The 11,970-nt window shown below is 53.1% G+C and overlaps 3 protein-coding genes across 3 annotated transcripts; 1 reads left to right on the top strand and 2 right to left on the bottom strand.

The window, feature by feature from the left end:
- Nucleotides 1-303: 303 nt before the first annotated feature.
- BUD31 (BUD31 homolog) lies at nt 304-2,430 on the bottom strand. Its single transcript, XM_038151236.1, has 5 exons — nt 2,341-2,430; nt 1,790-1,942; nt 1,230-1,352; nt 878-1,044; nt 304-573 (listed from the first exon to the last, which is right to left on the bottom strand). The coding sequence occupies exons 2-5, from the start codon at nt 1,881-1,883 to the stop codon at nt 523-525; spliced, it is 435 nt and encodes a 144-aa protein (XP_038007164.1). The 5' UTR covers nt 1,884-1,942; nt 2,341-2,430; the 3' UTR covers nt 304-522.
- On the bottom strand, nt 2,045-2,661 carry LOC119706951 (translation initiation factor IF-2-like). Its single transcript, XM_038151235.1, has 2 exons — nt 2,288-2,661; nt 2,045-2,247 (listed from the first exon to the last, which is right to left on the bottom strand). The coding sequence occupies exons 1-2, from the start codon at nt 2,650-2,652 to the stop codon at nt 2,118-2,120; spliced, it is 495 nt and encodes a 164-aa protein (XP_038007163.1). The 5' UTR covers nt 2,653-2,661; the 3' UTR covers nt 2,045-2,117.
- Nucleotides 2,518-10,725, top strand: PDAP1 (PDGFA associated protein 1). The gene is made up of 6 exons (XM_038151234.1): nt 2,518-2,669; nt 5,706-5,797; nt 7,625-7,732; nt 8,074-8,195; nt 9,081-9,232; nt 9,867-10,725. The coding sequence occupies exons 1-6, from the start codon at nt 2,660-2,662 to the stop codon at nt 9,923-9,925; spliced, it is 543 nt and encodes a 180-aa protein (XP_038007162.1). The 5' UTR covers nt 2,518-2,659; the 3' UTR covers nt 9,926-10,725.
- The last annotated feature ends 1,245 nt before the right edge of the window (nt 10,726-11,970 follow it).

Below are 11,970 nucleotides of genomic sequence, written 5' to 3'. Positions count from 1 at the left end.
CTTCACATGTGACCTCTAAGTCTCTAGACTGCTGGCATTCCTGCAGGGATCTGTGCATTAATTCCAGGTTACAGACCTCAGCAGGGAATTCCAGTGAAATGCAGCTTCCATCCCACACGGTCAGGGAAGAACTCACACTGGACATCTGGGAGCTATTTCCTTTCCACACAACCTTTTAAATGGATTTAGTTGAGAAAAAACCCAGAGCAGCTCACAATGTGCAGAGCAAGCTTCGAGCACCCAGAACACATCCAGCAGGAGAAGAGGGGCACAGGAATGTTTCACCAGAAGACCACGCCACTCTCTCAGGAAGGCAAGCTTTATTTTAAAATAAATGGCTACACAAAACCCTACTCCAAAGCACCCCCTGTTTATGCACGATCCAGGAGATCATGCTGATGCTTTAATTTAATACAGAAATACCCCATCACAGAAAATAGCTGTAATTGCTCTCATAGTCCATTGAGGAGGAGGAGGAGATGTCCCTCAGAGTTCAAAAAACAAGTTTGATGGCAAAAGGCTTCACCCAGAGCAGCCTCTGCATCCACAGTGAGTGCACTCAATGATTCTGCCCTGAAAAACAAACATGAGGAGGGGGTCAGAGCCAAGCCACAGCCAGAGCAGCAGGCTCAATCCTCCAGGCAGGGAATGGCTCTGGGTGGGAAGGGTTTCCACAGTCTGGTGTTATTTCCCATACTTTTAACAACCTGAAATGAATGCCAAAGCTGACAGTAACTTCAGCACCAGCTGTGCACCAATCCTACCAGCAACAGCAGAGGAAACGACCAGGAAGAACAGCACTACCCCCTCTGCTGTCCCTGAGCTGGGAGGAGTCACAACAGCTACTGCAGGGCAGAGGAACACGCTGGAGACTCACCACTTCCAGCTTGCTTTTGGGGACCCTGCAGATGCAGTTGGTCCCGAAGTTGGTGTCCCGAGTCTGGATGCAGCGCAGGCAGCAGAGGTTCTCATAGCCCTGCTTCTTCCACTTGGCAATCAGGTTTTTGTCAGCGTAGCCCTCCTTGATGCAGTACTCATAGAGCTCTGGGGGGAGCACACAGTCACGAGTCACGGGAGATGCCAGCTGCAGTGACCAGCAGGTAAAGCCAGGCAGCTGCCAAGCCTCCCCTCCATCCTCCTGCCCCAGAAACCTGATCCCCCTGACTCCCAGGTCAGTGGCATCCACAGCGAACACCTCACTCAGCCCAGGTTGCCCCTGCCCTCCTCACCTCTGCTGATTGCTTTCCTCTTGTAGAAGAGATCGAAGATGTAACGTGTTTTCTGGTGGTGGATCCTGAAGATGGGCCAGAGGGACTCCACTTTCCTCTTCCCTTCGTGTGGCTCTGTCTCAGCTGGGAGGAGACACAAACACCAGGTGACCAAGTGCTTCCCTCACTCACTTTGCAGTGAACTGTTCCAAGAACGTTCACAACTTTAATCCATGGCAGGGCTAAAACTGAGATTAATGGGAGGAGACTCAAATGAGAGAGACCTGACCTGGAACAGCTCCTTTAGGATATAAAACCAGTGGTAATGGGATGACATGACCCACACTGGGATTGGGGGTGACTTCACCCCCACAGGAACTGCCACACACCCATGAGCTTCATCCCTAAACCAGCTGCAACCAAACCTCTGTGCTCCAAAGCCCCAAAATTAGGGACCAGCATGGCCCAGGATCAACCTGCAGCATCTTTGGAGGCACAGACACAAAAAAGGTTCCCCTGTATTCAAGAAGCAGCTCTTGTGAGCTTGTTCTGGGGTCCCATCCCGGAGAACACCCCCTCACCTTCTCTCATCTTCTGGTCCAGCTCGTCCAGCGTGGGCTCGATCAGCTCCCAGCCATCCGGGGGAGGCTTCCTGCTCCTCTTCACCTTGGGCATTGCCTCGCCAACGAGAGGGCCAAAGGGCCAGGGGAACTGCCAGCACTCCCTCAGAATCACTAGGAAAAACAGAAGGAAAACAGCTCTCAGATGTACTTCTCCTAAGGTTTCTCTGCCCCCTTCCCGTTTTCCACTACAAGGATAAAAACGAGCTTTACGGAGCTCGTGTAAAGCCCTGTGACTGCCGCACGATGAGTCGGTTTTTCTCCTCAGTAAAGCGCGGCAGCCACTCCTTCACTCCTCGAGCTGACAACTCCGGCCAGACCCCGGTGACACAGAGGCCGCCGGCCCGGCCCCGACAGCCCCACAGCGGAACCCGGGGCTGAGGGGAGGCCGCAGGTCCTGGTTCCGATTCCTGTGGGGGGGTCCCAGTCCCTGTCCCTGATCCCGGTCCCTGATCCCGGTCCCGGTCCCTGTCCCTGATCCCGGTCCCTTTCCCGGTCCCGGTCCCGCTCACCGCCGCTCCCGTCGCGCCGCCGCCGCCGTCACCCGGGGTCCTCTCGCAGCCGCCCCGCCCGTGGCCGCGCCCCCTGGGCTGCCCCGCGCGCTGCCTGAGCGGAACGCTCCCCGCCGCCCGCGCCGCCGCCCCGAGAGAGGCGAGAGCCCCGGGGGGAGCGGCCCCGCTGCGCTGCCCCCGCGGGAGCACCGGCTCGGCGGCGCGGGCAGCGGAGCGGCGGCGCTGCGGGCAGCCCGGCGGCGGGGCCTGCGCTGGGGGCGGTCCCGGTTCCGGTTCCGGGCGCCGCTCGGGCCGGGGGGGCCGCGCCGCCATCGCCGCGATGCCGAAAGGTGGTGGGGGCCGGGCCGGGCCGCGCGTCCCCCCGCGGGGAGCGGTGGCGGGAGGGGGGGACACGGGGCACGGAGAGGAGGGGGTTGAGGGGGTGTGCGGGCCGGCCCCGGCGCGGGCAGGGCTCGTGTTCGCCCCCGGCCGTGGAGATGCCGCGGCGGCTCCGCTCTGCCGCCGTCCCGCCCTTGGCGGAGCCTGCGGGGGTCCCGTTCCCTCTCACCGGCGGCGGACGCGCTCCCCGCGCCGCCCCCGCGGCTGTGTTCGGGCTCTGGGGGGGGTCTCGGGTTCCCTTTTCCCCCTCCCCGTTCTCTCCGGGGGCTCCGGGGGTGCCTCGCCCCGAGAGGCGCCGCGTTCCCCCCGCCCCTCACGGCGCCGGGCCCGTGCTGAGCCCCCGCGGCCGCGGCGGCAGCTCCCGGGGCTGTCCCGCTGCGCTCCATGTGCTCCCGCCGCAACGGGAACCGCGGCCGGCTCCTGGCACGGAGCCCCGGGGAGGGGGTGCGGCCCCGCCGGGGGTACCGGGGGTACCGGGGGCTGGCGGCCATCCCGGGGGCTCAGGGGCTCCAAAGGCGGCTGCTCTGATGTGGCTCGGGCAGCGCCGCGTTCCGGGTGCCGCGGAGCGGGCAGGGACTTGCTCCTGGCGTGATTCAGGAGCGGGGATGAGGCACGGCCGGGCTCTCACGGCTCGGCGGGATCCACCCAGAAGCTTCTCCTGCACCATCTGCATAATTGGCTCTGGAAACCCCGGTCACACGCGTTCGAAGGCAGCCCGCATCGCTCCTCTCCCTGCAGTTTGCTCTGCTTTATTTCATCAGCAGTTGCCACCCTTTAGCACCAAACCGATCCCTCGTTTAGAATTTATTGAACCATTTCGGTTTAGGTCCATTTGCACAGTGATGGCAGATGGGGCTGAAGCTTTCACATGGTTTTTGTGAAGGCAAAGAACCATGGCACGTTCTAACCTCATTTTTCATATTTAAATGCCCATAACTCAGGATTTCCTGCTCTTCAGTTCATTGTCCTGATTGCAGTGTTTGATTCAAACCTTTTAGCTTTTTGGAAGAAGAGGGGCTTTGGTAGTTTTCCCCCCAAGTCAGTGGGAGTTCTTAGATTGATGGCAGAAGAGTGGATTTTGGCACTCACTGTCTAATATGAAAGGGAGGGGTACAAACAAGCTACTAATAATTTTTTACAGGATTTTTTAAAAATTAATTTCCTTTTTTCCCCCCTAATACTTTGATTTTAAAAAGAAGAGATTCCATCAGTATCGTTCCATTCTCTTTCATCTAAATTCCTTACTGAGGCTGTTTAAAGCTGAAGACAAATTTGTTTGAAGGTGGGCCTGCCTGGGCACCACTGGGCTTTGCTGCAGGTGAAATCTGCAGGTGATTCTACTTCAAAAGTGCTTCACAGAGGTGGAAAAGAAGCATTATCCCTGTTTCCAGATGGGGAAACTGAGGCACAGTTTCAGTGGCAGGTGTTGACCAGCTCCCCGTGTCTGATGTGAGGTTTGATCTCCCTGAGGGAGCAGAGCCCCATCCCTGCACTGTGCTGAGCTCTCGTGGGCTTCCTTCTTCCATTTGCTTCTTTTTAGGCTTTCAAAGTAAAATAATTCCTCTGTAGCTGCTTCTCCCCCCCCTTATCACCAGTGTTTGTTTGCAGCCAGGAGCAGTCTGTGTTCCTTGGTCCTGGGCCCAGTGTGGAGTTCTGGCACAGCTGGGTGAGGAGCCCTGGCCAGGCTGGGGGCACAGTTTGGGGTTGGTGTGTCACAGGTGTCACCGCTGTTCCATTTGGGGTGATGCCATGTGCTGGGCAGTGAGCTCTCGTCTCCCCAGGAGCATTCCCATGGCAGATCTCCTTCCGGAGGGTGTCATTGTTCCCCCGTGGGGTGGCAGGGAGCACACAAACAGAAAACACCTGTCTGCCTGCACCAAAGCTTTGGCTTGTGCTTCGGGTTGGAGAGCCCATGAGCTTCCCCAGCTGAATCCAGGGAGAAGAATTTGGTCTCTGCACTTCCCTATCTTATAGAAAAATATCTCAGGAGTTTCTGTGAAGCTTCACAGTGAGGTTTTGGGACAGAACTAAGGCACTGTGAGAGTTTGTCTGTGCTGAGTCAGGAGAATTGGTCAGGAAAGGTTGGATCTCTAAGGCTCCCAGTCCAACAGCAGACAGAGAGCAGATCTCCCATGGATCCCACACAGTGCCAGGGAGGGGGGGATGATCCCTCATCCCTTCCCATCCCTGTAAGGTTCCCGTTGTCCTTGGCAGGTGAAATGGGGAGTCTGAGAGGGATCCGGTGTTTCCTGCTCCTTCCATGGCACTTCAGGACTGCTGCAGTGGCACAGAGCAGCCTTGCCAGAGTTGTTTGTGCCAGTCTCCCTCACTCAGGGCTGTGGATTGGCTCTATCCAACTTGCTTCCCAGTTCCTTGGGCTGGAAGAACATCACCAGTGGCTTGAGGGGAGCATTAATGGCTTCAGCAGTTCATTAATCACACAATTTGGAACTTGGGGCAGTGCCAGCCTCAGTGACTCCCCTTCTTGGTTCCTAGAGCTTGTTTTTATTTTTCCTAATAAAGCAGTAAAACCGGAGGCTCCTTTCAGTACTTTTTCAGCTCCCATTGTAATTCCCAAAGCTTTTGTCCAATTAGCTTCCTATTTTTTCCTGGCACGGGGGGGTGGTTAAGGAGCCAAGCTAGTTGGGATGTTGGTTGTAACCACAGGAACACACTGTGATTCCTCCTGTGCAGGAAACTGGGATCTGCTGTGGGACTGAGCATCCCTGCCAGCCTGGGAAGGGAACTGGAGAGGCCACGAGCACAGGCAGGGAAGGGTGATATCAACAATCCCAATTCTCCGTGTGTCTCACCTAAAAACCTTGGAGCATTTCTCCAAGTTCACCAGGGGGTTTTGTTTAGGGTCTGTCAGAGGAGCTGGTTTGGTTTGTCCTGCCCACACCTGAAATCCAGAGAGTGCTGCAGGAGGAGCAGACCTTCCTGGAAGTTACCACTGAACCATTTGTTCTGTTTATTGTTTTGTGCAGGTAGAAAAGGAGGCCACAAAGGCCGAGCAAGGCAGTACACGAGTCCTGAGGAGATTGATGCCCAGCTCCAGGCAGAAAAGCAAAAGGCAAGGGTATGTGTTTGGTTTTTTGTGTGTTTCTGTCCTAATCCCTGCTTTACCCAGCCTGGTTTTCACTGCTCAGGAGCGATGGCAGCTTAGCCCAGTGCTGCAGATCATTCCAGCAGCGATCACAGCATGGATCCCAAACATCTCCAGCTGGGGAGACTCCAGGGTGTCACCCAGTTCCTGAGGCCTGGGAGACCAGCCAGGGCAGCATTGGAAGGTTAAAGGACAGGGAGCTGATGCCCAGCAGCTCTGGAGATCTTTTCTCTCCATGTTTTATCATTCCAGTCTCCAGTGTCAGCTCCTTTTTTTATCCATGTTCTGCAGCTTGGCTTCGGAGAGCAAGGGCCACATCTTGACATGTTACTGTTATTGAAATTATCGTATTTGCCCTCTTTCTATCATAGATTTATGGACCAAACTCCTTTGACTTCTCCCTGGACACAAGATTTTCTTGTTAGCCTCTGCTTTGTAGAGAGAGAGAAGAGTTTTCTGCTGTGGGGCCTCTTTTGGGTGTGTTTCTGTGCCCCAGCATTGGACTGTAACAGCTCCCCCCACTTCCACCACGACCTGACTACTGTCACAAAACCCTTGGCTGCTTTTTGGGGACTCTTGCTCTCTTTATTCCGTGCTCTGGTGACACTGATATTTTTCTGTGACTTTCTGAAAGTGCTGCCTCAGCCCAAATACACAATTCCAACCGAGGCCTCACAGCGCTGCCCACAGGAGGATAATTACAGCCCATGTAGGAAATCCTGGTGAATACCTCTGAGATGACTCTCTCAAGCAGTTCTGAGCTGTAGTGTTGAGTCCTTTTTAATGTTTTGCCCAGCTGGAACTCGAGATGATTGCTTGGTTTGCTGCTTAGCCACATATTCCAGCTTCCAGTGTTGGGTTTCTTCTTCCAAACTGTAACTCCTCTTGGTTAGTTTCTGATTCCACCTTCTTGGTTTCATGCCATATTTCCAAATTCTCAAACCACCGATGAGTCTCATCCTGTTTTCCAAAATAATTCCAACTCCAGCCAGTGTGATATCATTCACAAACTGTGTAAGTGTTCTCTGCTTCCATGTTGTTAATAAAAATACTGACTGGAAGTGGAACAGAAAAGCAGGACCCACTTGAATTGTGTGTCTTGTTCCACAGCAAACCAGAGAACTGCTTCTTGAGAAGGATTTCTTTGTTGTGACAATCCATATCACGTGGTGATGGTTACATCCAACACTGATACATTAAGGAAAGCTTAAAAACCCCTACAATTAACAAAATTACTCCTCTTACTATTCCTTGCTCATCCACTTTGCTGGTTGCTTGATGAGAGATGTTGGTAGGGTAAAACAAGCTGTTCACACCCATGCTGGTTCTTCTTATGATTCAGAAATGAATTCCCTGGTTCTGACTGGTGGAAGCTGTGCCAAAAAGGCTGTAATTCCTTGGATAATAATATTCTGGTTGATGATTGTAAATTTTCTCCTCTAGGTGTTTTTATTTATCCACAGGATAAGCTCTAAGCTGCATCCGTGCAGTTTCCAGTCTCTGAGGTCGTGTGCAGTGGAAACCCAGGCCAAAATTCTTCTGGAGAGCTTTAATTTGGGGAAAGGAAAGTGCCAGTGGTGTCTTTCACAGTCATTTTCCTGTTAGAGGGAGCAGCAGAGAGTTGTTTGGAGGGGATGCTGTTGCTGAGGAGGAGCCCTCGCTCTGTGACAGCCAGACCCCCTTGGTGGCACAAGGCCACATCAGGAACACCAGTGCCCAGAGCTGGCTCGTCCCTCCAAAATCTCATTTAAGAGCTGGGTTTGGGGTTTTTAGTGACATACATTTCCTCTGATTTTGTAGGAAGAGGAGGAGCAAGAAGAAGGAGGTGAAGGAGCAACAGGGGACCCTAAAAAGGAGAAGAAATCTTTAGATTCAGATGAGAGTGATGAAGATGATGAGGATTATCAGGTACTGCATCTCAGGGCACTTAATGCACCTAATGCTTGGGCTGGGGGGAAGATGCACACTCTGGACTCTGAGCAGGGCCACCTGGAGTGCATTTTTTGTAGAACTACTTTTAGAAGCCAAAAAAATGCTCACTTGACATTTTGCCCCCAGAATGAGAACTGGTGAACGTTTACAAATGAAATACAAAGGCAACAAGATTTTTAAAAAGGCTGAAGGTGCCTTGGTTCATAAATGGCTTTACTGGCTTGTAGTAAAATCTTGCCTTGTGCTTTTGGGGTGCTTTGGAGTGTGTTTGGGGAGTGGGAGAGCTCCTCAAGCTCCCTCTTGTTCTTGACCTGCAGCAAAAGCGCAAAGGAGTGGAGGGGTTGATAGACATAGAGAACCCCAACCGTGTCATTCAGACAACCAAAAAAGTCACTCAGCTGGACCTGGATGGACCCAAGGAGCTCTCACGACGAGAGAGGTGAGTGTTCCCTGCTCACCCTGGAATTTGATGCAGGGAGGTGTTTCCCCTACTCTGAGTCAGTGTTTCAGGGAGGCCCTTAAAAGTGTGTGAGTGCTGCCTAAAGCAGGCACTGAGCAGCAGCAAACTCTGCTCACTGTGCTTCAAAATGTGGCTCCTTAGGATCTTCACAGGAGTTGTCTGTCCTCTGGGAGCAGCTGTGGCTGTCCTGGAGCCAGGCAGCCTACCCTGCTGAGAAACGGATTTAGGCAATTCCTTTCCTAAGCTTTTATGCCAAAAATCAGACCTAACTGAAACCCTGAGATCAGACTGCTGTGAAAGGGATTTATGCCATTCCTTTCCTGAAGTTTTATGCCAAAAATCAGAACAGAAATCCTTTAACCAGAGGTCACTTTGGATCCACTTTCATCTTGCTGCAGGAGGTGCTCTAGTGACAGGCAGCAGCTTCCCAGATTCCAGATATCGTGGTGAAATTTTTATCTGGGCAGATTAATTACCTGAAAACCAAAGTTTAATCTTCTAGTTTCATTTAGCAATGCTGAGGTTTGGAAGGGAAGGTTTAATCTTTTTTTTTATTTGGGATAGATTGCTTCAGCAGAAGGACACCTTTGAGGGTAAGGCAGGGAAAAACATGTCACAGTTCTTGTGATGTGGGATTCATTAATTTCACCTCCTTGTGTGTCTGTGTCCTTACTTAGCTGAAGGAAGGTAGAAATAATCTCTCACCTCACCCCTGTTCAAACCCTGCAAATAGACAGAACCCGTGCTTGAAAACTGGAGAAGGACCCCCAGTTTTGGGGTTTCTCCTGGTTGGAAAGCCCCACTCTGCCTGCTCCTGTGGGCTTGCCTGGATACCCTGGTGACTGGTGTGTTTCCTTTGGGCAGAGAGGAAATAGAGAAGCAAAAGGCAAAAGAAAGATACATGAAAATGCACCTAGCTGGGAAAACAGAGCAAGCCAAGGCAGACCTTGCCCGATTAGCCATCATTCGGAAGCAAAGGGAAGAAGCTGCCAGAAAGAAAGAAGAAGAAAGAAAAGGTTAGAGAATAATTAATAATTTTCTCCTACCTCTCCATGCTGTGGCTGCAGTGCCAAGGGGCACACATCCCTCCTCTGAGCCTGTGTGGTGTTGCTGAGTGTCAACAACTCCCCTCAGCAAAGCCAGGCTCAGCTGTTTCTCTCTCATAAAGTTCTTTATTTATAAACAAGAACTTGGACACTGGAGCAGGGAAAGAGAGAAGGGAATTGCCCTTGATATCCATCTTGTCCCCTGCCTCCCAGGCAATGCTGGCTCCACTTTGGGGGTTTAGCAGGCTCCTTGTGCTTTATCTGCTCTGCACGTGGGGATCTGAACTGCCCAGGGAGTTCCCAGCACTCCTTCCCTTCCTGGCCTTTCCCTGGGAGGTGTGAACCAGCAGTCTGAGCTCAGCTGCTTGGTGGCTTCCACAGAGAAATTTGGGCAGCAGGGTGATTTGTGGAGACCTGCAGAGAGGCCAGGGATAGAAGGGAACAACAAGAGGGGCTGTGCCTCTTACCTCTGAGAAGCTGGTGGGAAGAGTGGGACTTTTTCCATTCCCCAGCTGGCAGGATTCTGATCCCTGGGGCTGCCAGAACTCCCCCAGTCCCTGATGTGCACCACGAAATGATGAAACTCTGTTGTTTTCCTCCCCAGCGAAAGACGAAGCGGCCATGGCGGGTAAAAGACTGCAGTCACTATCCCTTAACAAGTAAGCACAGGCCATGCAAGAGGAGGAAACACCAGGGAACTGTGCCTGGTCCTGCCAGGAGCTCTGCCTTCCATCGCTGCCGCGCAGGGCATCCTGCAGCATTGACCTCACCTCCACCTCCAAGAGACACTGACGATGTGTTTGTCCTCATCCTGGCACAGATTTCCATTTGGGGTTAGGGGCAGCTGCTCTCTGCAGTGCAGAGCTGTGCTGGACAGCAATTCCCTGTAACAGTTTGGAAACATGAATGTTTTTGCTGTTTTAGGATCAAGAACTCGTAGAGGGTGGGAGGGGGGCAGGGTGGGAGGGACCCGTGTGGGAGGGGAGGTGCTTCAAATACTAGATTGCAAGAAAATAGATTGTGGGGTCGTTTAGGGGTGGGGCGTGGGGTGGGGATCTGACTTGGTATGAAATCCCAAAGGATAATGTATCTGAGGAATCCGGTTGGCAAAGAGCCCATCAAATTTTGCTGCAGGGCGTTGCAGTATAAGCTGGGAGCCTGACTTCATGGACATCTGGAGTGCCGTTCCTTCCTGGATTCATCCCTCCTTTCTTGCAGCCAGTCTCCCCTTTCCCTCCTCTTCATTTTCTTTTTCTCCTCCTTATTAGGGATAGTGCCAGTTTTTAACCACATCATCCTTTGTTTAAAGGAGAAAACCAGACAACATTTATTGTGTCAGATCCAGACGGGAAAAAAAAAACAAACAAAAAGAAAAAAAAAAAAACAAAAAAACAACTTGATCAAGTTTAAAAACCACCAAGAGAACTTGTATATTTGGCTGATTAAACTGTAAGTTATCAGAACTGCTGTGGCCTCGTGTGTGTGTGAAGGGCAGAGCTGGGGGGTCCTGGGGGAGGCACAGCTGCACTGGGGGGCTGCTGGTTGTGATGTGGAGCTTGGCTCTGGGGTCAGGAGCTCCCTCAGCCTGAGGGGAAAAGCTTTTCCTGCTGATTCTGATGGATGTCTTGCTCAATCTGTTTACCACGGTGGAGGAAGCAATTACCCTCAGGCCGTGTCTGGCCTGGTGCCCTGTCAGAAGGGCAGTCACCGCACTGTCACCTCCTCTCCGATGTCTCTGGAGGGGAGAAGCTCCAGCCTGCTGTGCCCCAGGGGGTTTGGGGGCCCTGCTGCCAGCCTGTTCAGGGACACCAGTGCTTCCCAGACTTCCCAAAGGCTGGACATCCAGCCCCAGGGCTGGGAGCACTGGAAGTCACTGGGAGAGGGGTTGCAGCTGTGGAGATGAAGGGTGACAAACGGGATTTGTTCCGTGTCACCCTGGTCGTGCCTGGCTGCAGGGACTCGGGCACAAGAGTGTGACACAGGACACAGGACTGTGCCCCAGGGAATGTGGCCGTGAGCTGCTGGCTCAGACCAAGCCAAGATTTGGGACAGGAAATGCTCTCAGGGAGCTGTGGAAGATGAGCAAGTGCTGGCAGGAGAGGTGCCTGTGCTGTCAGCTCCTGGAGGGAGGAGCTGATGTGGGGACAGCCTGCCATGGGACATTTGGGTGATCCTTGGAGCGCAGGGAGGTGGATGGGGCAGGACAGGGGGAGTTTTTGGGCTGATGCTGGGATGGAGCAGGGCAGGAGCCACAGGGGAGAGGGTTGAGGATTGTGAATGCATGGAAATGGGTGGGAAAATCTTCTCCAAGTAACAGCTCCCACTGACAGGGCTGGGGCAGAACTCAAATGTCACTGTCCCTCTGGCAGCCACTCTCCCTTCCCAGGCCATGGGAAGGTGCAGGATTAGCTGGGCAGCCCAAGGTCTGTGAGCTGGCTCCAGGTTTGGGAATTGCCCACCTGACAGCACTTTAGGGAACTCAGAGAATGGGAAACCTGTGCTCCCTGGCCACTTCCATCCTCTGCCCTCCATTTTCCTGAACACCAATCCAGGTTTGAAATGGTGCTGAAGCAGGGAACAGAAAAGTAACATTCCCTTTATCCCCACAATCCCAATTCCCCCTCAGCACTGGTGGCAGAAAGGATGTGACCACCCGTGGCACAGCACTGTGATCTGCCCTGATCACACCTGTGTTTGCACTGAACTTG

Source organism: Motacilla alba, chromosome 14 (genome assembly GCF_015832195.1).
Source record: "Motacilla alba alba isolate MOTALB_02 chromosome 14, Motacilla_alba_V1.0_pri, whole genome shotgun sequence".
In the NCBI taxonomy this organism is placed as follows: Eukaryota; Metazoa; Chordata; class Aves; order Passeriformes; family Motacillidae; genus Motacilla; species Motacilla alba.
Note: the sequence above shows the minus strand (reverse complement) of the source record. Positions and strands in the feature narration are given on the sequence as shown.